This window comes from Mustelus asterias, chromosome 30 (genome assembly GCF_964213995.1).
Source record: "Mustelus asterias chromosome 30, sMusAst1.hap1.1, whole genome shotgun sequence".
Lineage (NCBI taxonomy): Eukaryota > Metazoa > Chordata > Chondrichthyes > Carcharhiniformes > Triakidae > Mustelus > Mustelus asterias.
Genome location: NC_135830.1, coordinates 16,849,572 through 16,864,655, shown reverse-complemented (window position 1 = coordinate 16,864,655; position 15,084 = coordinate 16,849,572). Strand labels below are relative to the sequence as shown.

The 15,084-nt window shown below is 45.5% G+C and overlaps 1 protein-coding gene across 1 annotated transcript in view; it reads left to right on the top strand.

The window, feature by feature from the left end:
- Positions 1-15,084, top strand: part of LOC144480804 (NACHT, LRR and PYD domains-containing protein 3-like) — a 31,818-nt gene that overhangs the window by 2,909 nt on the left and 13,825 nt on the right. Inside the window, exons 2-3 of the mRNA XM_078200407.1 lie at positions 2,986-3,072; positions 10,724-10,894. Coding sequence (XP_078056533.1) covers positions 2,986-3,072; positions 10,724-10,894 — 258 coding nt within the window. The remainder of the gene's footprint in view (positions 1-2,985; positions 3,073-10,723; positions 10,895-15,084) is intronic.

Genomic DNA, 15,084 nt, shown 5'->3' with positions numbered 1-15,084 from the left:
TGTTTTAGGAAGTGAGGAGGTGAGTTACTCTGTGCAGAAATCCTGGCCTTTAACCTTCTCTTACAGCCACAGTATTGATCTGACTCATCTGTTTCTGATCAATGGTAACACCCAGGGTGTTGATAGTTGGGGATTCATGGGGATGATAATCCCATTGAATGTAAAGGAAAATGACTGTATTCTCTCTTGGTGGAAATAGTCATCGCCTGGGACTTCTCAGCCCTTCCCTTGTTCAAGCCTTGCTAAATATGGACAGGTCCTGCATCACTGTCTTGCGGAGTTGAGAATGGTGCTGAATGTTGTGCAGACATTAGCAAACATCTCCACTTCTGACCTGATGATGGAGGAAGTGTAATTGATGAAGTAGCTGAAGATGGTTGGGCCGAGGACATTCCCCTGAGAAATTCCTGCTTTGATTTCCTGGAGATGAGATGACCCTCTCTTCACCCACTCCGACAAACTGAAATAGCTGAGAATTAAACCTGTATCAACTGCTTGGAAAGCAACTATGCTCACAATTATATCACTATCATTGCATTTCGGGACTCCTGTGGTGTAGGTGCACCCACAGTGCTGTGAGAAAGAGAGTTCCAGGATTTTGACCCAGTCACTGTGAAGGAACGGTGATATATTTCCAAGTCAGGATGGTGTGTATCTTGGAAGGGAACTTCCAGGTGGTGATGTTTCCATTCATCTGCTGCCCTTGTCCTTCCAGGGATAGAAATCACAAGACTGGACAGTGCTGTGTAACGAGCCATGGTGAGTTGTTGCACTGCATCTTGTAGATGGTCCAACAACCATAACTAACTTTGTTTGTGCTGGTATTACTCTATTTGGCAGATAGTTTTCATAGAAAGAAATCATAGGAACCCTACAGTGCAGAAAGAGGCCACTCGGCCCATCGAGTCTGTACTGACCACAATCCCAACCAGGCCCGACCTCCATATCCCTACATATTTTACCCACTAATCCCTCTAATCTACGCATCTCGGGACACTAAGGGACAATTTTTTTAGCATAGCCAATCAAACTAACCCGCACATCTTTGGACTGTGGGAGGAAACCGGAGTACCTGGAGGAAACCCACGCAGACATGAGGAGAATGTGCAAACTCCACACAGACAGTGACCCGAGCCGGGAATCGAACCCAGGTCCCTGGAGCTGTGAAGCAGCAGTGCTAACCACTATGCTACCGTGCTGCCCATTTCTCATTTCCATTGACTTCAGTTTTCCTCTGGCTCCTTTTTGCTACATGTAGCCATATGCTGCCTTGATGTCAAGGGCAGACACTCTCCTCTCTCATCCTGAGTTCAACTCTGTTGTCAGTGTTTGCATCAAGGCTGTAATGAGGTAGGGAGCTGAGTGACCCTGAGTAAGCACAAGCTTCAAGTCAGATAGCAGGTCATTGCTAATTAAGTGTCACTTGTTAGTCTTGTTAGCCTTCCATTACTGTGCTGATGATCGAGAGTAGACTGATGGGGTGGGAAATGGACAGATTGGATTTGTTCTCTCCTTTTTGTGTACGGTCAGATCTGGACAATTTCCCACTATTTTAGGTAAACATCAGTGTTGTAGCTCTACTGGAACAGCTTGGCGAGGAACAGAACAACTTCTGGAGCAGTAATCTTCAGTACAGTTACTGGAATATTGTCAAGATCTGTGGTCTTTGCAGTATCCATTATCTTTAACTATTTCTTGACGTGGAGTGAATGGAATGAGCTGATATCTGTGATGTTGTGGCCCTTTGGATGGTTCAGTCACTGAAGTTAGTTACTCATATTTGAACCATATCTTTTGCACTGATGTGCGAGTCTCCTCCACCATGAGGATGGGATATTTGTGGAGCCTCCTCCTTCTGTTGTTTCATCGTCCACTATCATTCACAACTAAATGTGGCAGGACTGCAGAGCTTACATCTGAGCCGAGGAAACCAGAATTTCCTGAATGAGGAAACCTGTTGCTGGAAAATCTCCAGTCAACCCGTCAGTGATATGAAACAGGATTTTCGGATAATCCTTTTCCTATGTGAGGATCTACTGGGAAGAGGGAACTCCCGATATTTCCCGGAGATAGAACACTAGCCATACCTGCAGAAAATGTAGAGCCTGTTTACTGTGGAATGTAGCGGGAGACACCCCTCCCCTATAAACTAATCAAACAGAAACATTTCAACTTTCAAATGGGAGAATAATCTTTCCTGGTTGTATCAAATCTAGGGGATGGATCTTAAAGCAACAGTTAGCACAGTTTCACACTTTAACTCACCCTGAGATATTACACAGATGTTATAATGTCAATAGTTAAGAAGTACAGGGAATCCCGAGGGATCCACTCTCACAGCTTTATCATTTAACCCTCAGTAAAATGTACAATTCTCATTAAATCCTGGATTTATGTAACAGCAGATATGATTTGAATCTTTGGAAATTTGGCAGGGTCAGTGAGATTCAGGAGGGTAATTCTGATGATCAGGAAATGAGACCAGAATGTGGGACATGTTTAAAAATGACTTGCTTGTTCACAGGATGTGGGCATCACCTCCTCCAGGGCCCATTAGCAGTGGGAAATAAATGCTGGTCTAGCCAGCGACACCCATATCCCATGGACAATTAAACAAAATATACATTTTGAGAGGTATAAAAGTGGTTTCCCCCAGTAGGCAAACCAGTGAGAATTAATTGTTCAATTGTTTCAATGCTGACTATTGCCTTTTCCATTCAACAGAAAGGATTTGATATCATTTGATTTATTATTGTCACATTTATTACTGACAAAGCATAACGTACATAGGGAAGGAAAGCGTCCAGAATGCGGTGTTACAGTCACAGCTGGGGTGTAGAGAAAGATCACCTTGGGTGAGGTATAGCATCGTAACTTGAATCAGTTCACCACTCATGTTAAGTTTCTGACACAAAAATAGATCCAGCTAGTTTTCCTGCTGAACATTAGTCTGAATTTAATGTGTTTCTCACTTCCTCCGTTTAGTCTGGGTCGCAATAAAGTGGGAGATTCAGGAGTGAAACTATTGTCTGCGGCTCTGAGGAATCCAGAATGTAAAATATGGAAACTGGAGTAAGTATCAGACTGTGAGAGATTGTGTTGATAATCAGTGGATGTCTGACACTGTAAATTATTATCAGTGTCAGTAATAGTGTCATTAATAATCATTCCGCGTCATTCCTGTCCGTATTCGTGTTAAACACCACGGATTCGCTCTGATTCCTGAAATCTTTCTCTGATCTCCAGTTTGGAGAGTAACAGCCTCAGATATTCTCACCTCTGCTCTCAGTACAAACCAGTCAGTGATGTGTCTGAACCTGAGTTACAATGAACTGCGAGATTCAGGAGTGAAAGAATTATCTAATCATTTATAATTATTTTCAAAACCATTCATGAGAATAAAAAAGATGGACAAAACAATTAAATGTTTATAGAATTCCCAGATATGGCTGGTCGCATCTTCAATTTAGTTTAATTTGTCACTCAGGTTATAGATGTTTATGTCTGTCGGCTTCTCAGTTTGATTAAACATAGAAAACTGCTGTATATCGGTGAGGCAGATTACAAACTACATTGAATTCTGATGAGTTTTATCCTGAGGGATCCACTCTCAAATTTATGTTAAACGGAGCTTAAGGAGCATCTGAAAAGAGAATGCAGAGATGGAGATGGGGAGGTTTATGAAGAGAATTCCAGAACTTACAACCCAGCAGTTCAAGGCACAGCTCAGCTGGCAATGGCAATAATCACAGTGTAGAATAGTCTGAATGATGTCCCTATCAATAATGGACATTGTTTTTAAGAACACAAATAATGATACTAAATATACCATTGCTGTCAGTATTTGTGTTATTAAAAACATTACCCGCTATTAGTCGACACAAAATAAGCTTGGCAGCAAAGTTGCAGACCATGAAATAAAAGAGGCAAAGGCAGCCTGGATATGAAGTTATCTGAGTGACAGGAAACAGGCAGGAGAGGTGAACTGTACCTTTTCATTTAAAGGAAGCTGACAGTGGCTTTCCCCAGCAACCAGTACTGTGTTACTACGACTAATTTTCTTTACATGTACTACCAAATGAGACTTGGGTTTATCTAAAGATGAGATGTGAAGCTCCAGCACACGGCCATCAGACCACAGAGCGGACGCAGCATATGATAGACCGAGCTCAATCACACCAAAACCAATGGATCAGATCAGAGATCTGCTGTCTTGCCATATCTCGTCATAAATAGTGTTAGACATGCCACAAAATGTTGGACATGCCGGTTACATTAGGCGACAAGGTGGCACAGTGGTCAGCACTGCTGCTTCACAGCGCCAGGGACCAGGGTTCAATTCCGGCCTTGGGTGACTTTATGTGTAGAGTTTGCACGTTCTCCCAGTGTATGTGTGGGTTTCCCCTGGGTACTCCAATTTTCTCCCACAGTCCAAAGATGTGCAGGTTCAGTTGATTGGCTATGCTAAGTTGTCCCTTGGTATCTCAGGGTGTGTAGGTTACGGGGATTAATGGGCCATATATGTGGAGTTACAGAGATAGGCCTGGATATGATATTCTTTCAAAGAATTGGTGAAGACTCGATGGGCCAAAGGGCCTCCTTCTGCACTGTGGGAATTCTATGATTCTATAAACATGCCACAAGAATCCCCTCATTACTGATGAGGGAGGCCAGAGCATCAGTGCCATCTTCAGCCAGAAGTGCTGAGTAGAATGATTAATCTCGGCCTCCTCCTGAGGTCCCCAACATTACAGATGACAATTTGATTCACTGCATGTGAGGTAAAGAAATGACTGAAGGCGCTGCATACTGCAAAATCTGTCAGCCTGGCAGTAGCCCAGCAATGGTACTGAAGAATTGTGCTCCATAACTAACCAATCCCCTAGCCAAGCTGTTCCAGTACAGCTACAACACTGGATCTACCGGACAATGTGGAACAAAGCAGGGCAAATCCAATCTGATGAATTGCTGCTCCATCAGTCTGCTCTTGGAACGTCAGAAAAGTGTCATCCTTCCAGTGCCTCATGAACATCACTGCAGGAGTTCCTGAAGGTGATGTCCAAAGCCCAACCACCTTCAATTGCTTTATCAATGTCCTGCCTTCCATTATAATGTCAGAAGTGAGGATGCTCACAAATGATTGCACAATGCTCAGTACTGTTCACAATTCCTCAGAGACTGAAGCAGTCCATGTCCATAAACAGCAAGACCTGAACAAAACAGAAAATGGTGGAAAGGCTCAGCATGTTTGACAGCTTCTGTGGAGAGAGAACAGCTAACCCTTCGAATCTGGATGACTCTTCGACAGAGCTAGCGTCAAGGTCTGAAGAACGTTCAGGCTTAACCTGATAAATGGCAAGTAATGTTTCACTGCACAAATGCCAGGCAAGGACCATCTCCAACAGACGGGAATCTAACCATATTCCCTTTACATTGAATGGCAGCACCATCGCTGAATCCTCGACCATCAACATCCCGAGTGGTGGGGGCGCACTGGGACCATTGAACAGACACAGCTGTAAACACTATGGCTCCAAGGGTAGATCACAGTCTGGGAATTCGGAGATGAGGAACTCGCCTCCTGTCTCCCAAATTTTTGCCCACCATCTCCAAGGCACAAGTCAGCAGTGTGATGGAATCCGCTCATCTTGCTGGATTGACTGCAGCTTCAAAAACACTGAAGAAGCTCATCCATGGAAAAGGAGCCCACTGGATCAGCAGGCCATTCACCAAATTAAACATTGACTGTCTCAACCACTGACGCACAGTGGCAGTATTTTACCACATACAAGGCGGAATGTAGCAGCTCACCGAGGTTCCTGAGCCAGCATCATCCAAACAGGCACTATCCATCACCGAGATGGCCAAGGATATCAGAAGGATGGGACACCAACCAGCTTCAGATTTCTTTCCAAACCACACACCATTCTGACTTGGAATATATTGCTTTTCCATCACTGATGCGGGATCATAATCCCGGATGTCCCTTCCTCGCGGTTTTGTACCAGATGCTCTGCAGAATTTAAGAAGATGGCTCACCACCTCCTTCTCAAAGGCAATTGGGGATGGGCTGCAAGTGTTTGTATTGCCAGTGATACCATCACCCCTTGAAAGAATTAATAAAGACAAGCGTTACCCACTGTAGGGATGGGTAATTGTGCCTGTGTGTAACCCAAACTCAGTCACAGAAGAGAGAAAAAACAGCTGCAACAGGACAGATTGTGTGACCATTGCACAGGCCAGAGGAATTCTCAAGATAGATCTGGTGGAACTATTCAATATACTCAGCGAGGGTCTCAAATGTCCTGGTGTTGTGCTGTGTTCCATACAACCTGGATCTAGAGTGGAGAAGCTTTGAAGAAAGTGTGATGCAATACAATGTTGACCAGATGCTTCATGATGAGGAACCCCATGGACCACAGGCCAGGGACATGGGATATGTGTCAGGGAGGATGGAGATTCAGTAATGCAGACATGTTTTCCAAGAACCTTAACTCACACAACCATTCAGTGTAATAAATCTTCCACCATCTCCAGCCCTGTTGCTGTTTCTGTGAATGTTTTATAATTTCCCTGGAGCCGACACTACATGAAACAAAGGCATTGGAATTGTATTGACCTCATTCAGTGCTGTATTTCCTATCTCACATTCCCAGTGAACTGTTAAAGACACAGTAATATGGTGAAGGATTTTTTTAGTGGTGCTCCATCTCTGAATTTACTGAAAATACATACGTAACAAAGTGACCAGTAACCCTGTGAAACCCAAGGAAGCAACCCCACCATGACAACCACCGCCATCCCCGCACTTTCCGCTGAGCTGCAGGCAGCATCTTACCTCTCTCCTCTCCTCTGGGAATTTCGATGACCGTGGCCTTTGTCCTCGGATTTCCTGAGTCCTGGAAGGATCCGGCCAACTGCGGGTCCTCTGCACAGATGCTGGAGTTGTCTCTGTCATCATAGCTTCGTGAGGTGCTTGTGTCACAGTCGGAGCAGAAGGGGACCCACTGCCCACACCAGGGGCATCCTGAGAGGAGCTCCCAAATGCTGCAGGCAGCCGCTCCTCTATCCATTCAGGACAAACTGGACCGTCCCTGCTCAGCTGGGACATTTTCCCACCCCTCCCGCAGCCCGTGTTCCACAGAGCTCATGGAGATGGTGAGAACCTGCAGGCTCATGTGTATTTCCTGTGGGTGATAGGCTGGATGTGACTCTCCATGAAGGTCACCAATCTCTCTGTGGAGGATGCTATTTGTGCTCATACCTGAGACATGGTAACACTGCTGGCCTGGATTGACTCCTCCATTCTTTGTGTTTGGATACACAGAGCCTTTGGAAACTCCACCGAATGTTAAAATATCTTACACTGCAGCTCCAGTATCTGCTGCATTGTTAAAGACTCCAGTCACATTTCATCGACCTGAAGCTGGCAATGACCTGTCCTCTCGAGTGTGAGTGAACTCAGCTATTCCTGCCTTCATCAGCTGCTCGGGTTTGTGTGTGCTGTCCTGTGCTGCCAGATTGTAACCCCTTTGCTACTCGTGTGAGACAGAATCAGCTCTGGTGGAGGTTATGGGGAATAATGTGACAGAGCACCCTCTGTGAACACCTCCTCTTCTTCCAAGGTGGACACTTGTCTCCCTCTCGCAGCAGCTGTTGATTTGTGTGAGAGTGAGGGATGTGAGAGGGTAATGCACATTCCAACATGTCCTGGAGACTGTTCCTCATCCAGAGCTCCATGTGACCAATGGAAGACACACAAGCACCAGGTTTTGGACTCAGCAGCAGAGCCTCTTCTGTGCCCATCCATTCACTCACTCACTCTCTCTGGATCCACAACCCATCTCACCATCAGCGATTGCCCACCCAGCCTCCAGGTCTCCCAGCTCCAGCACTGCATCTTCCATTGGCATAAGGATGACACAATCCAGCCACTGTCACTCTTGGCTCCTTCTCTGACATTGTCTGCCCCCTTCTACAAGCACATAAATTTCCATTGTTACTCACCCATCAAAGACACACACAAGCCTATGGTGCTGCCAGACTGCCCATCATGGGACCACCAGGATGGTCACTCCATGTCGGCAGTGCAGCAGTTATCTCTGACTGACCGGAACCCTTCACAGAGAGGCTGACATGTTCCTGAAGATTGATGCTGCTGTCTGGACATTGCCAGTGTCTGGGTGGAGATGTTCTTTCCACAATTTCTCTTTCATCCTTATTCACATATCAGCCTGTAAGTTTAACGCTCTCCTTGTCAGAACATATCAGGTTATTGATCCTTCTGCCTCACTGCAGCCATGTGCTGCCTGCTCTGGCCCTCGGCAGTTTCTATCCAGCCTTGTTTCGGTTGATGTGACAAGTCTCGTCCTCCAGTCCTGAGGGAACAGAACCTCCCTCCAAACCGATATAGCCTTGAGAATTTCCAGGGAAGTGTCAGCGAATTGAGTTTAATCTGCCTTCTGCCATTTCAGCCCTTTGTTCATTAACCAGGGCTCCCTCACTGCTCCCTTCAGAGCCTTTAAAAGTGCTGCTGGCTGCCTTTAAATCTGGTGCCAGCATTGCCTGAATGGGGTCTTCCCCTGCAGTCAGTGATTAAGCTCTGGAATACACAGGGTTTTGGGGGAAGGTGGGGGAATGACACTTAGTGCTTTTCTCAATCGGAGAGTCAGTGCAGACACTGTGGGCCGAATGGCCTCCTCCTGCTCTGTAACAATTCAGTAATTCTGCCTGTGCTGCTTCAGTGCACGGATTTCCCGAACCTGTCAGATATTTACGTGCCAGTTCTGGCAATAGTGTGGAGTTGGTTAGTTCAGTTGGTTCATGTCTCGAGAGTGATGTAGAATGACGCTAATGTTGAGGGTTTGGTCTTCGCACCGGCTGTGGGGTTCATGGAGTCCCACCTCCTCCCATTGCCTCACGTTTACTAAGTTGTGTCCCTGAAGCTACATGTAACTAATTGTCCCTCTCTATTGGAGAGGAATACAAAGAACGAAGAAAATTACAGCACAGGAACAGGCCCTTCGGTCCTCCAAGAGTGCACCGACCATGCTGCCCGACTTAACTGATACCCCCTCCCTTCCGGGGACCATATCCCTCTATTCCCATCCTAATTCATGTCCTTGTCAAGACGCCCCTTAAACGTCACCACCATATCCGCTTCTACTACCTCCCCCGGCAACGAGTTCCAGGCGCTCACTACTTTGTGTAAAAAATCTGCCTTGTACATCTCCTTTAAACCTTGCCCCTCGCACCTTAAACCTATGCCCCCTAGCAATTGACTCTTCCACCCTGTGAAAAAGCTTCTGACTATCCACTCTGTCCATGCCCCTCATAATCTTGTAGACCTATATCAGGTCTCCCCTCAACCTCCGTCGCTTCAGTGAGAACAAACCAAGTTTCTCCAACCTCTCCTCATAGCTAATGCCCTCCATACCAGGCAACATCCTGGTAAATCTTCTGTACCCTCTCCAAAGCCTCCACATCCTTCTGGTAGTGTGGCGACCAGAATTGAACACTATATTCTAAGTGCGGCCGATCGAAGGTTCTATAAAGCTGCAACGTGACTTGCCAATTTTTAAACTCAATACCCCGGCCGATGAAGGCAAGCATGCCGTATGCCTTCTTGACTACCTTCTCCACCTGCATTGCCACTTTCAGTGACCTGTGTACCTGTACACCCAGATCCCTTTGCCTATCAGTATTAACATTTTATTGAGGACTATGGCTACTAACACTGTCCACATTGCAACATCACCAACTTCCAGTTGAAATATCGATACATTTCCAACCATTATCTTCACAGAATTCTTACGGTGCACAATGAGGCCATTTGGCCATCGTGTCTGCACCAGCTCATCAAATTAGCATGAGGAATTTGAGTCATTCTCCAGCATTTTTCTCGTATCCTCGCTCACTCTTTATATTCAAATAATCATCTGATTCCTTTTTGACTACTTCGATTCAGCCTCCCTCCACCACACTTCCCGGCTGTGAATTCCAGACCCGAACCACTGGCAGTGTGAAAAAGGTTTATCTCTCATCATCATCAACCCCACCACACACTCCATTCCTGAGCCACTGACCATCCCATGTCCCTCCCTGTGACTCAGGGTAAGTTTCTTAAAGACTTGATTAGTTGTAAGTATTCGCATTCCAACCATTATTCATGTAAATTAAGTCTGTGTCTTTATAAGCTCTGTTTGTGAACAGAATTCCCACTCACCTGAAGAAGGGGCTTGCAGCTCCGAAAGCTTGTGTGGCTTTTGCTACCAAATAAACCTGTTGGACTTTAACCTGGTGTTGTTAAACTTCTTACTCAGGGTAAGGACATGGGAATCCTGTGCTCTTCCCTTGCACCATCATCCTTTTTGTCATTTCATCAGCCTGGCACTTCCATTTTGTTCTTTCCTTGTCACCCGCCCATCCCCAGCTCCCTGTCACTTAAAACAATTTAATTCACTGCTCCTCCCAAGTTTTAAGTTTAGCTAATTGAACTGAAACTCAATCTGTTTCTCTCTTCACAGATATTGCCTGACCTGATGAGAGTCTCCAACATATTCATATTTCAGATTTACAGCATCAATAGAATTTTGCCTTCTGTATCAACTGAAGTTGTGTTTCTTGAATGTCCCGCGCTGTACATTATTATTGTTAATGATCTTATTCTTAAAAACACTGGATTTACCCTGATTCCTGTTATTTTTCTCTCTCTGATCTCCAGTCTCCATCGTAACGATCTCTCAGATTCTTGTGCCGAGGACCTGGCCTCTGCTCTCAGTACAAACCGCTCACTGATACATCTGAATCTGGGTTTCAATAAACTGGGAGATTCAGGAGTGAAACAGCTGTCTGTGGCTCTGAGGAATCCGGACTGTAAAATACAGAAACTGCAGTAAGTAGCAGACTGTGTGAGATTGTGTTTATAATAACTGAATATTCAACAATATAATTTCACCACTGGTATTTGTATAAAAAACACTGCCCATTACTATTGGCGTCAGTTATGAATAAGGAAAACTGCTTTTCCTCTGACTCCTGTTGCTTCTCTCTCTGATCCCTGAGCAATGGGATGTCAGTCCCACAGATCCTTATGTTGAGGGAGTGGGGGAATAATGTTATGGTTCACCCTCTGAGGTCCTCTCCTCCTCCTCAGATGTGCACGGCTCTCCCCGGGCACAGCATCCATTGATTTGTGAAAAGGGGGAGAGTGAGTGGATGACAGTAAATGGAGGACAGGACATGGTGGTGGAGTCACTCTGTTAGTAACAGATGTCAGTACAATAGCGAGAGGTGAACTTAGTTCCAATGATCAAGATGCAGAATCAGTTTGGGTAGAGATAAGAATTAACAAAGTTAAAAGATCACTTGTGGGAATCATTTATAGGCCCCGAACAATATTCAGAATCTTCGACACAATACACAGGAATATGAATGGGGTCTTGTAAAAACATTCTGCAATAATCACAGGTGATTTTAACATTCATGTACAAAGAAGAACAAAGAGCCATGCAGCACAGTGACAGGCCCTTCGGCCCACCAAGCCTGCGGCGACTCCTCATTCTTATTCAGACCCAGTACTTATTGCTCTTACGCAGTTTCTATTCCTCTGTTCATCTTCCGTTCATGTTTCTGTCAAGATAAACCTTGAACATTGGGAACGTGCCTGCTTCCGTCAACTTCACTGGCTGCGCATTCGAGGCACCCACCACTCTCTATGTGAAAACTTTCCCCGCATGTCTCCTCTAAACTTTCCCCCTCTTGCCTTCAAACTGTCCCGTCTTGTAGTTGATTTTTCCACCCTGGGGAAAAGACTCCAACTATCAACCATATATCTGCCTCTATCAGGTCACCCCTCAGCCTCCGTCTTTCCAGTGAAAACAATCCGAGTTTATTCAACTTCTCTTCATACCTTAACCAGACCAGGCAACATCCTTGTAAACCTTCTTTGTACCTTCTCCAAAGCAGCCACATCCTTCTGGTTGTCTGGCGATCAGCACTGCACGCAATATTCCATGTTGGGCCCAACTAAAGTTTAATACAGCTGTAACATAACTTGCCAACTTTTATACTTGATGCCCTGGCCAATGAAGCAAGCATGCTGCATGCCTTGTTGACCAAGTTATCCACCTGTGTTACCGCTTTCAGGGATCAATGGACAAGTACGCACAGATCCATCTGTATGTCAATGCTCCTGTTATTGTTTTCAGACAGGGAAGGCAGGGGGACGACCATGTGGAGTTGTATCAAATTATAGAAATAAACCTTTCCCTTTTGTTTTAGGAGACAATAACCAGGGGCATAGATTTAAGGCATTGGGGAGGAGTTTCAGAGGAGAATTGAAGATGGCACAGTGGTTAGCATTGCTGCCTCACAACGTCAGGGACCTTTGTTTAATTCTGGCCTCGGGTGACTGCCTGTGTGGAGCTTGCATGGTCCCCCCGTGTGTGCGTGTTTCCGTCAGGTACTCTGGTTTCCTCACACAGTCCAAAGATGTGTAGGTTAGGTGGATCGACCATGCGAAATTATCATTCCGTGTCCTAAGATATGTAGTTTCAGTGGATTTTCCAAGGTAAATGTCCAGGGATAAGCAGGTGTGTGGGCCTGGCTTTTTCGGACAGTCAGTGCAGAGTCAATGAGGCGATTGGGCACCTTCTGCACAGTGGGGATTCTATGGTTGTGGGAAAGGTTTATTCACCCAGAGGGTGGTGGGAATCTGGACCTCACTGTCTGAAAGGGTGGTGGAGTCAGGAACACTCGCAACATTTAAGAAGCATTCAGACAAGCACTTGAAATGCCACAGCATACAAGGCTATGGAGCAAGTGGTGGAAATGGATTAGAATAGATTGGTGCTTGATGGCTGACACAGACACGATGGGCCGAAGGGCCTCTTTCTGTGCTGAAAAACTCTTTGTTATGAACCAGAACCTGAATTTTCACTGATTCCTGTGATTTCTCTCTCTCTGATCCCAATGCAGTGGAATGTCAATCACATTGATTTTTGTGCCCTGGGTGTAGGGGAATAATGTGACGGTGACTCTGAGGACCCGTTCACATGCTTACAGGGGGACACACGTCACCCAGTCACACAACCCTTGATTTGTGAGGAAGAGTACAGAGTGAATGGAGGCAATTGTTAAGATGCAGACCAGAAACTCCAAGGTGTTTTGTGAAGTTAGCCTGGACCCTTGGTTTTACATTTGATTTTGGCATTGATGAGCATGAGGTGTTTCACTCCAGGTATGAATGAAGTGACCCACTAGGATGCTATTATCAAACACGCTTTATTTAAGAATGCAGTTAGAATATAACAACAAGAATTAGCATAACATTTACCAATTGCAAGACTTAAACATGACACAGTATAACTCTTAACAGCTAGCTATCTCTGTTGTTCCAATATAAAGCAATACCCACAGACATACACCCTTCTCCAACATTAGTTAGCACAAAAACAAGTATGCTCACGTGATGCCGATTTCCAGCTTTTTACCACTTCCGGAGTGCCAACAGACAATTGTTTTCAGAGAAGGATGTCGCTCCGAACAGCCCAACCGCAGAGAGGTAACCCCAGTCTCTGACAGCTTCCAACACAGCAACACTAAACAGCAAAAACTCCAACTTCAGAGAGGGAAACAGCACTGCTGTTTGTCTTAACTTCAAGCAGCTTCTGAAAGCAGAATTAAAACTAGAATGTTCTGTGAAAAATAGCTGTCCCTCAGTCACATGACATAACCTGTCAATCACCCGCAATCAAGCTCTACTCTGCCATCCCAGGGGAAACACTGAAACAACAGAACACTGCATTAGTTCAGATTAAAATCAACATGATGTCAATTATACTGCTTCAGTAACAATAAAGGAAACCAGCTACAGATAGCACGGTGCCGACAACATAACCTGCATAGAAACATGATTAAAATAGAAACTAGAAGCAGGAGTCGGCCATTCGGCCCTTCGAGCCTGCTCCGCCATTCATTTTGTTCATGGCTGATCATCAAATTCAATATCCTTCAATATTCAGTATATTTCTTCAAGACATAGTTTGTAACAAAATGTACATTCCAACACGTCCCTCAGCCGGTTCCATGTGACTGGTGATGGGCACACAAGCCCTGTGTGTTGCAGGCACCAGAGAGTCTCCTGTGTCCATCCATTCGACCGCACACTCTCAGCTCCACAACCAGTATCACAATCAGCGATTTCCCACACTATCTGCTGTTCTCCCAGCTCCAGGGCTGCTAATTCTACGTGTAAGGATTAAAAGATCTGGACGCTGTCATCGTTTTTACTTCATTCCCTGACCTTTCGTGCTCTCTTCTACAAGCGCATAAAGTTCCATTGTTACTCTCCCATCAAAGACACAAGCCTATACTGGTGAGAACCTGACTGACCATCATGTCTACACAGGGAAAGCCTCTTGCCTGTGACCATCCCATTCTCACAGTGCTAGAGTTATCTGACTAACTAGAACCCTGCAGAGAGAGGCTGACATGTCTCTGACAGTCGATGCTGCTGTCTGGGCATTGCCTGTGTCTGTGTGGGGAATGACCTTTCTACCATTTCACTTTCATTCTCATTCGACCCCATATGCCCCAGATTATATGCTATAAAATGCTTCACCACCTTGTCAGAATTTGGCAAGTTATTCATCCTTTTGCCTCATGCAACCATATAACCCACGCCTACTCAGGTCTCCAGTAATCTCCATCCCGATATACTTGGATTGATGTGGCAGATACTCTCCAGTCCTGAGAGAACAGAAATTTGCTCCAGACTCACGTAGCCTTGGGGAAGAGTACCAAGTGTTGCCAAGTGCATCATTGAATTGAGTTTAACCTTTCTCCTCCCATTTCAGCCCTGTGTTCAGTAACCAGGCGTTCCTCACTGGTCTCTCCAGAGCTGCTGTCTATCAAAGTGCTGCCCGTGCCAGCATTGCCTGAACCGGGACTTCCCCTGCAGCGAGTGGTTAAGGGCTGGAGTTCATTGTCTGGGAGTGTGGTGGAGACACGTTCAGTTGAACATTTCCAAAGGGAATTGGATTGTGATCTGAAAAGGAAGATTGTGCAGGGTTACGGGGAGAA